Below are 9,897 nucleotides of genomic sequence, written 5' to 3' on the forward strand. Positions count from 1 at the left end.
CTAAATGAAGAATAAGGACAGGTCTTCTTCCTTTTGCAACAATCGTCACCGACAATCTAGCAAACGTTTTTACAATTTTTGCAAACGTTTTGGTCATAATATTGAGACTTGCTATCAGCGCAATAAATCAGTTGTTTCAATTTCTGCTGCCACTATTGCTAACATTGAGAGTGTCCAACCAATGACTCCCGTCTCTACACAGTCTAAGTCTTCAGGTCGCACTTTCACCATATCCACATATGACCTTAAAAACATCATCTCCAATATCATTCGTATGGTTGGTAATGTATCTTATTCCTCTTCTCTCTCAGCTTTATCCGATATGTCTCCTTCCTCTTGGCTTATGGATTCTGCTTGTTGCAATCACATAACACCTCACTCGTCCTTATTTTCTGAACTTAAACCTGCACCACACCCTCTTACTATTCACACAGCAAATGGTTCCATAATGTCTGGTCATAATATAGGTTCTGTTTCAACCTCCAATCTCTCAGTTTCTGGGGTCTTTAATGTTCCTGACATTTCTTACAATTTGTTTTTTGTGGGACAATTAGTTGAGTTGGGTTATCGAATTATATTTGATTATTCTGGGTGTATTGTGCAGGATCCAAGGACTGGACAGGAGCTAGGGACCGGTCCTAGAGTTGGGCGTATGTTTCCCGTGGACAACCTTCGTCTTCCACTTATTGCTCATGTTTCTATTGCCGCAGCTGCTACAGTTTCTTCTATTCCTTCCCTTGCACTTTGGCATGCTCGTCTTGGTCACACATCTTCTTCTCGTGTACAACAATTGGCTTCTAGAGGTTTGTTAGGTTCAGTGTTTACAGAAAATTTTGATTGTGTTTCATGTCAGTTAGGAAAATAACCAGCTTTGTCTTTCAATACTAGTGAATCAATATCCACTGATATCTTTGACCTTATTCATTCTGATGTTTGGGGACCTTCCTCTGTCTCAAGTATTGGTGGATCTCGATATTTTGTTGTCTTTGTTGATGATTCCTCTCGCTATAGTTGGATTTTTAATATGAAACATCGTTCTGAATAATTGCAAGTATATTCTAATTTTGCAAAAATGATTGAAACTCAATTTTCCAAACATATCAAAATTTTTCAATCTGATAATGCTCTTGAGTACACTCAATATGCTTTCCAAGCTGTTTTGCATTCCTATGGCACTATTCATCAACTTACTTGTCCAGGTACCTCTTAGAAAAATGGTAGAGCCGAACGAAAACTTCGTCATATTCTTGACACTGTTCGTGCTCTTCTTCTCTCTGCCAAAGTTCCTGCTCCTTTTTGGGGCGAAGCTGCTCTTCATGTTGTTCATGCTATTAATCTTATTCCTAGTCCTGTCATCCAAAATCAAACTCCATATGAGCGCCTTTTTGGGTCACCTCCAGACTATCACCACCTTCGCTCATTCAGCTCTACTTGTTTCGTTCTTCTTCAGCCACATGAGCATAACAAACTTGAGCCTAGTTCAAGACTTTGTTGTTTTCTTGGCTATGGCGAAACTCAAAAGGGGTATCGGTGTTATGATCCTATTTCTCATCATCTTCGTATCTCCCGCAATGTTGTCTTTTGGGAACATCGCCTCTTTGTCGAGCTCTCTCACTTCCGTGCTTCTCTATCTTCCTCTTCTGTCTTAGATCTATTTCCAAATGAGACACATATTCCTTCTGTAGCTGCTCCTGACCCTCCTATAGCTGATCCTGATCCTCCTGTAGCTACTCCTGATTCTCCGATTGACTTCTCTGTCCAATCACCAGATATCCTTGATCCTTTTCCTAGTTCCCCCTTTAATGAACATGTGGAAGATGAACAGATTGAAGACGAGCTACCCAACCCTAATCTTGGATCCCCTGCTCCTACTCCGCCTGAAGATCATGCACAAGACATTCCACCTCGTCACTCAACTTGGGTAAGGTCCATTCCTACATATTTACTTGACTATCATTGTTACACTGCCCTTGCTACACTGCACGAGCCTCACACCTATCGTGAGGCTTCCACTGACCCTTTTATGGCAGATTGCAATGAAAGAGGAACTTGATGCATTATCTAAAAACCATACTTGGGACTTGGTCACTCTCCCCCCTAGGAAATATGTGGTTGGTTGTAAGTGGATTTACAAGATTAAGACTCGCTCTGATGGGTCCATTGAGCGCTACAAAACTCGTCTTGTTACAAAAGGTTTTACACAGGAGTATGAGATTGATTATGAAGAGACATTTGCTCCGGTTGCTCGTATCTCATCTGTTCGTGCCCTTTTAGCTGTTGCTGCTGCCAGTAAATGAGATCTTTTCCAGATGGATGTCAAAAATGTATTCCTTAATGGGAATTTAAGTGAAGAAGTTTATATGCAACCTTCTCCTAGTCTCTCTGTTGAATCAAACAAGGTTTTTCACCTTCGACGTGCACTTTATGGCCTTAAACAAACTCCATGAGCTTGGTTTGCCAAATTCAGCTCTACCATCTCTCGCTTGGGTTACATGGCCAATCATTATGATTCTGCCTTATTTCTTCGTCGCACTGACAAAGGCACTATTTGACTTCTCCTGTATGTGGATGATATGATCATAACTGGTAATGAACTCAGTGGCATTCAAGAACTTAAGGATTTTCTCAGTCAGCAGTTTGAGATGAAAGATCTTGGACATCTCAGCTACTTCTTGAATCCTGAAATCACTCATTCTACAGATGGACTTTACATTACTCAAGCCAAGTATGCCTCTGAACTCTTGTCTAGAGCTGGACTCACTGATAGCAAGACTGTTGATACTCCAGTTGAGCTTAATGCGCATCTGACTCCCTCAGGGGGGAAACCATTGTCTAATCTCTCTCTTTACAAACGCTTAGTTGGCAGCCTAGTTTATCTCACTATTACTCGTCCAGACATTTCCTATGATGTTCACCAGGTGAGCCAATATCTGTCTGCTCCACGATCGACTCACTATGCTGCTGTTCTGCGCATTCTTCGGTACCTAAAGGGCACTCTCTTCCATGGTCTTTTCTACTCTGCTCAGTCTCCTCTTGTTCTCCATGCATTTTCTGATGCTGATTGGGCAGGAGATCCCACTGATCGCAGGTCCACCACTGGTTATTGCTTTCTTCTTGGTTCTTCTCTGATTTCTTGGCATAGCAAGAAACAAACTCATGTGACCCGTTCCAGTACTGAAGCAGAATATTGTGCCCTTGCTGATACCAAATCTGAGCTTCTTTGGCTAAGATGGTTTCTCAAAGACTTAGGTGTGTCTACATTCTTTGCTACTCCTCTTTATTGTGACAACAAGAGTGTCATTCATATTGCTCACAATGATATCTTCCATGAATGGACTAAACACATCGAGATCGATTGTCATTTTATCCGTTATCATCTTGTCCATGGTGCTCTCAAGCTAATATCAGTCTCCTCTATAGATCAACTTGTAGATATCTTCACCAAGTCACATCCTACGGGACGCCTTCATACTTTGGTTGACAACCTCAAGTTGGTCTCACATCCACCTTGAGTTTGAGGGGGGCTGTTAACATATATAATGTTGTGGGCTTTAGGCTCAACTAGTTTACTTGTATAGCACTCTTACTTGTACTACACTCACAATGATGTCTTCCATGAATGGACTAAACACATCGAGATCGATTGTCATTTTATCCGTTATCATCTTGTCCATGGTGCTCTCAAGCTAATATCAGTCTCCTCTATAGATCAACTTGTAGATATCTTCACCAAGTCACATCCTACGGGACGCCTTCATACTTTGGTTGACAACCTCAAGTTGGTCTCACATCCACCTTGAGTTTGAGGGGGGCTGTTAACATATATAATGTTGTGGGCTTTAGGCTCAACTAGTTTACTTGTATAGCACTCTTACTTGTACTACACTCATATTTACTTATACTGCACTCATATGCCTCCTATATAAGGATACTCATGTATATTCTTTCAATGAGAAATACAATACAATCATTCAGTATTTCTAAAACTTAATAAAATAAATATTACTATATATTTTGAAAATCTAACATCAAATTGCATGGTTATTATACTCTTAAAACACATGTCAAATTTTGTGTTAATCAGATATTATTTACTATATAATATATAAGTTTATATTTTATATTTTATGCATAATTTTAAATTATAAAAACTTACAATTTAAATAATTTATTAATGACATTGCTATTAATTTTTATTTTTTTTAAATTTTATAAGCATGAAAAATATAAAAAGAAGATGTAAGGTACACTTCTAGTAAATATAGATTAAGGTTACAGTTTTGTATCTAAACTTTCTCTCATGCGCAATAAGATATATATACATATATACCACTCGAATTCCCTAAAGTTTCGATCCTTAAAACTTATAATAATCGCTCAAACTCTCTGTTCCGTTTGTGAAAAATAAAAAATGTCAAAGGCGAAGGCAAAGGCAGAGAAAAAGGCAGTAGGGAGATATGAAGAACTGGGCATGAAGGAGTCTCTGCATAAAATGTACCAATACCCAATAGCGTGCAAGGAGCTGAGCTTCATTCTAAGACTCGCTTACAACCAACTTCCCAAAGTTCTGCAATCCCTTGTCTTCCAAGACACCCTCACCGCCTTTCGTCTCCTTCCTCAGTATGTCTTTCTATTTCTATTTACCCACTTGTCAAATTTCGTCAATTCTTCATTTTTCTTATGAATTTTGTTGGCTCTTGTATTGATCTCATTAAATTGTATGTACCCAGTTGGTTTTTCTGATTGATATTGTTGAAAGAAGATTTGGGTTGTTCATGTGATACAAATTTGAGAAAATTTTTAGTTGAATTTCAGCTAATAATAAGTTTGGAATACATTAGATTATGCAGAAATAAAGATTCCATTAAAATTTGGATAAAAATCCTGCAAATTTAGCCGCTTTTCTTTTTCCCTTTTATAAGGCAAATTGGACCATTAAAAATAAAATAAAAAATCATTTTTAAGGCTTGTAGCATCTGGAACTCCGTTAAGTTTTGGTGAAAAACAGCTTGGCAATGAAAAAGAACATAAATTTGCAATTTTGAATTTTTGATAGTATTAATTCATGAGATGTTACAGTTTGTTTCAGAATTGTCTAATCTAATGTTAAGTTTTGATGAAAAAATAGCTTGGCAATGAAAAAGAACGTAACTTTGCAATTTTGAAGAATTGTCCAATTTATGTTGGACACAGATTTATTTATTGATTATTTGATAGGAATATTGTTTTAGTTTTGTGAGTATTGATTTAGGCAATTTACCTAATTACCCCACATTCTCTATGGTGATTTAAAAGCTTTATGTTGCTTTTTTGAGGTGCCAAATCAGACAAATGTTTGACTCATTGGATTTTTCTGGTGTTTTTTTTTTATAAATATTGCACTGTGATCAAAGTTTGTGCGAAATATGCAATTGCAGGTTTGATGAACCTTTGTCTACAATGAGCAGTTTACTATTTTATAGAGACCTCTATATTAACTTCAAGAAAAAAACCATTTTCTTATTAGTACTTGCAGTTCAATTGTGTGATATAAATATAGTTTCCAAAATGCTCTGCCATCATACAAAGATCTGCCAGGTTTTTGAATAATGTCATCTGATAGTTCCAATGTTAAACTTGGCCACTGTAGGTTAAAAATAGACTTGATACTCATATGTAATCAAGGATTCATTTCTTTATGCTTTATTAGTAAACCTGATATTAGGTGATTGTAATTCAATAAATCACTCTGTGCACATTTTAAAAGGTTGTAAAGAGGAGGTCAATGTAATTAATGATTTCATCTATCATATTGTTTTCCATTCTAGTCAAGAACTAGTTTATTGTCTATTGCTTTGGGTGAAGATCTATGATGCACGGACACGGCGCCAGAGGTGCCGCACCCGTGTCCGAACGCGGCGCGACGTGCGAGGGACGCCACTGCTCGCGCATCGATGCCGCGTCTGCCACATGTTTTCTTTTTTTTTTCAGCCGACTCGGGCCGACGCGGCTTGAATCGCACCGACTCGGCACTGATTCGCGCCGATTCGGCCAGAATCGGGCCGTATCGGGTCGTATAGGCCGGCGACCGAAACAGGCCTGAAACAGGCCCGAAACGGCCGAAACATGTCGAAATCGGCCTTGAATCATGCCGAAATTGGCTCTGAATGAGACCCAAAAACCCTAAATCTGTCCTTCCTCAATTTTATTTTGAATATTTGTTGCTTCTTTTGTGTTTTCTTTTTGGTTTTGTGTTTTGTTTTGTGTTTCTTGTTTTCTTCTTTCTTTGTTTTGTGAATCAAGGCATAGTAATATGTTTTTTAAGAATATTTTAATAGTAAAAATATATAGAAAATATAAATAAAAATATTTTTAATAATTTTTTCATTGCCCAGTCCCGCCGCACCTGCACCCACCTTTTTCAAAAATTGCCGAGTCCTGCACCCGCACCCGTGCTTCATAGGTGAAGATAGGTTAGACTGTTTTGTAAACATCATTTGTCCAGCTTTTTGGTTTCACTGTCTTCATGGATCTCTATCTCACCTGTGATTATCTTTTTGTGTGCTGCTGATCTTATGGATAAAATTGCTGTTGTTATTTGATGGGTGTTTTAATGCTAGAATGCAGACATGCACTGCTGCTTCAGCAGCCCATCTTCTCTATCAGAGTGCAGAGGCTGCATTGCCAAAGCAGAAGAGGAATCTTGCTATTACAGAATTTAAGCATGCAATGGTTGCTCATAAGAGGCGCCAAAAAGCCTGCCAGGAAGAAAGAGGTAATTTTAATTCTGGAAATAGTTTCACATATTTAGCCAACCATAATGGTCCGTTTGGATTGAGGGAAAGGGAGGGAGAGTAGAGTAGAGTAAAGTAGATTTAGCACAAAATTAGCTTATTTTTAACCAACACTACTCTACTCCCCTCCGCTCCCCCTCCATCCAAACAGGCCATAATTTTTTCTATTTGAAGATTTAGCAATGCTAATCTGTTTTAGCTATAGGGAAGGCTTCATTTATTTTTTTATTTTTTTTGGTCTCCAAAAACACAGGTTCTGCCCAACTGCCACTAGATGTTCTCGTGCACATCTTCAGTTTCCTTGATGTGCAATCTGTAGTTTCAGTCGGACTAGTCTGTTGGTAAATGTTTTTGCTTTTATGTTTGAGATTTCCTTAAATTTGATTTTCCACGCTCAATTAATTCTTTTGGTTGCTTCATGTGAAGGTCTTGGAACATAGCCGCAAGTGATAACCATCTGTGGCAGTTGCAATATGCTTCAGTTTTTGGTAGTTCTGAAAATTGTTTGAATATTAAGAAGCATCAGAGTGGTAGACCTGTTGAAGATGAGGAGTACAGACATTTGCAGGAGGCCATGACTACAAGAACCAGTATTGACTGGAGAGGAGCCTTTATAAGAGCATACATAGGTATACTGATCCAGTGTCCGCCAATAGATTGGCTGGATTTGTTTTGTCATACATCCTACTATGATATATGTTGAAAGAAAAACCAATATGAATATGATATATGTTGAAAGCAAAACCAATATGAATAATCTTACATGTGCATCTTTTTTTATCCTAGTGAAATGATTGGATTCTCAAATTTTCATGTTGCAATTATGACATTTGTGATATACATTATTCCAATTTGTTCTAAATACGAATTTCTAGTGCTATAATGAGTTATATGTGTTGTATTTCATGGTCATGCAATGATGTTCAAGGATTTGAATCATATGAGCTATATGAGTTGGGTAGGTGCATATGGGATCTTTTATTTGTTTGTATGTATGTATATGTTTGTAAATGCAAAAGGTAAAACTGTAATAAATGTTAAGGAATGTAAAAAATTTCTTAGAACCAAAATATCAAAGATGCCATGTTTTGCTGATACGAGGAAGATGTCCAACTTATATTTTGATAGTTTTAATTTTTTTCATCCTCCCACTCTAATTAAGAATGTCCTGATTTTCTTTTTCTCTCCCTCTCTCAAGAAAAAGACTCTTGTTATTCCTACACAGCAACTTTTTAATGCAAATAATCTCTCTTCCATTCTAATCCTCTATATACTTGGATTACAGGCAATGCATCAAAGAACTTAACATCCAGTAGGGGATACTGTGTATATTGTGGCACTATAGTTTGGCTCAATAATATGAAATGCTCTGATGGACATCAACAAATAACTCCTTACTCACCTCACCAGGTACTTTCTTTATTGAATTATCTTTGTTTAAGGTTTTCAATTTCCAGGTGGATTCCATAAAAATCTGTGATCAAATTTCTTCATGATATTGCATATCAAAAGACACTAGCTCTCCAGATTTAGATATCACACAATTCTTTTAGACATTTTGGAGAGTCATGTAAGTGTTGATGTTATCAATAATAATCTGTGTGATTGTAGTGATTGACTTGAAGTGTAGGAAACATTCCCTAGCTTATTTCAATCAAATAATGGCATGCCATCCCTTACAAGAAATCTTCCTGGTAGAGCACACTGAATCCCTACTGCTATAATCTCCCTTGCACATAATAGAAGAAGTCTTCTCCAATTTTTTCAAATGCATTAGTATCAGGACAGGTCATTATACTCTAACCATTCCACTTTGAAAAGGTTATTTATTAGAAAACAATGGCATATTATAAATGGGTTGCAAGAACTACAACTGCAACCAAAGCAACATCGCCTCCCCCTCTATTTTATGGACTACTTATCTGCTCCTCTCCAGTCATTTAATGATTAACTTCCATAACCTAATGAAGTCTTGCATGGTTTATTTCATTTTAGACTCTTGCATAAATTATTTCATTTTAATTCTCTCTATTTTCTTCCCTCTAGCATTAAATGTAACGTTCTCCAAAATTTTAAATTGATCATTGTATACTCTTTTCTTTTTTGATTTTCCAGGTCGCTAAGTATATATTGAATGATTCTTCAAATTTTAGATGTTCTTCAGATAGTGACAGTGATAGTGATTCAGATGAAGGGTCAGGTTTTATTTTATGGGCTTATCCAAGAGACATGTTTTGACTCCAACAGAAGCTTTCAATTAAGAAGTATATATCTGTAAAATCAAAGGAGAAGTATCTGAAAAATCAACGGAGACCAACTTGTAAATCTCAAAAACAAACTCAATATGATATTAGCGAGGGAAAATATATGATACTCAATGCAACTTATTATTAGTTTTCTCCAATATTTTAATAATTTTTGGCAAGAATCTTGTAATTTAACTGGTTAGCAGCTCATCCAAGTTAAAATCCTCTACCCCCAATTATCAATGTATAAAAAAATATTTCAATAATTTCCTTATAAAAATTTGTAATCTTTAGTTAATTATTTTATACAGAAAACAGAAAGACATTAAGAATAGTGTAGTAATTTGATCATACTATATATGTGTTTACAAATTAAAAATTACATGATATAATGGCTAATATATATAAGAATGTTTTATGACTACTAAAAAATGCAAATATCTTTCAATTATTTTTTTACATTCTTAATTGTGTCATTGTGTGTTACTTTTTTTTTTCTTTTTCCTTTTTGTTGGAGTTGTTTTAATTGTTGCAAATACAATTAAATTTAATCAAAAATACCAAATTTCAAACCAAATGTTTCTCACATAAGAAAAAATAAATAAATTGTTTCTATATAAATCCTAGAAAAATAATATTAAATTTTCATTATTTTTGAAATAATTAATATAAAAAAATAAACATATTTAGTACCCGTTTGGGTACAGCTGAAACGCAATGCGTCTGCGTTTCAGTGTTTTTTTTTTTTTTTTTTTTACCTGCGCCTCTTGCACTGTTCATGGGACATGAACAGTGCATTAAAGCAAATGAACAATGTTTTGTGAGTGCGAACAATAACCGAAAATTATTTTTTTATTATTTTCAGTTTTTAGTAAAAT

At 36.0% G+C, this 9,897-nt stretch overlaps 1 protein-coding gene across 2 annotated transcripts; it reads left to right on the plus strand.

Moving 5' to 3' along the window:
- Positions 1 to 4,342: 4,342 nt before the first annotated feature.
- On the plus strand, positions 4,343 to 9,188 carry LOC142618491 (F-box protein At5g52880). 2 transcript variants are annotated; one of them, XM_075791434.1, is made up of 7 exons: positions 4,343 to 4,620; positions 6,375 to 6,452; positions 6,600 to 6,754; positions 7,027 to 7,114; positions 7,200 to 7,402; positions 8,059 to 8,183; positions 8,889 to 9,188. In XM_075791434.1, the coding sequence occupies exons 1-7, from the start codon at positions 4,412 to 4,414 to the stop codon at positions 9,009 to 9,011; spliced, it is 981 nt and encodes a 326-aa protein (XP_075647549.1). In that variant the 5' UTR covers positions 4,343 to 4,411; the 3' UTR covers positions 9,012 to 9,188. The 2 variants fall into 2 exon arrangements, with proteins under 2 accessions (XP_075647549.1, XP_075647551.1); XM_075791436.1 differs by lacking the exon at positions 6,375 to 6,452 and having other exon boundaries at positions 4,345 to 4,620.
- The last annotated feature ends 709 nt before the right edge of the window (positions 9,189 to 9,897 follow it).

Source organism: Castanea sativa, chromosome 12 (assembly GCF_040712315.1).
Source record: "Castanea sativa cultivar Marrone di Chiusa Pesio chromosome 12, ASM4071231v1".
NCBI lineage: Eukaryota > Viridiplantae > Streptophyta > Magnoliopsida > Fagales > Fagaceae > Castanea > Castanea sativa.

Bases quoted from the DNA above. Each gene is read 5' to 3' on its own strand.
- LOC142618491 (XM_075791434.1), top strand. From the start codon at position 4,412: ATGTCAAAGGCGAAGGCAAAGGCAGAGAAAAAGGCAGTAGGGAGATAT. The intron at 6,453-6,599 runs GTTAGACTGTTT...TTTTAATGCTAG, and splicing joins TGCTTCATAGGTGAAGATAG to AATGCAGACATGCACTGCTG. The intron at 8,184-8,888 runs GTACTTTCTTTA...TTGATTTTCCAG, and splicing joins CTCCTTACTCACCTCACCAG to GTCGCTAAGTATATATTGAA.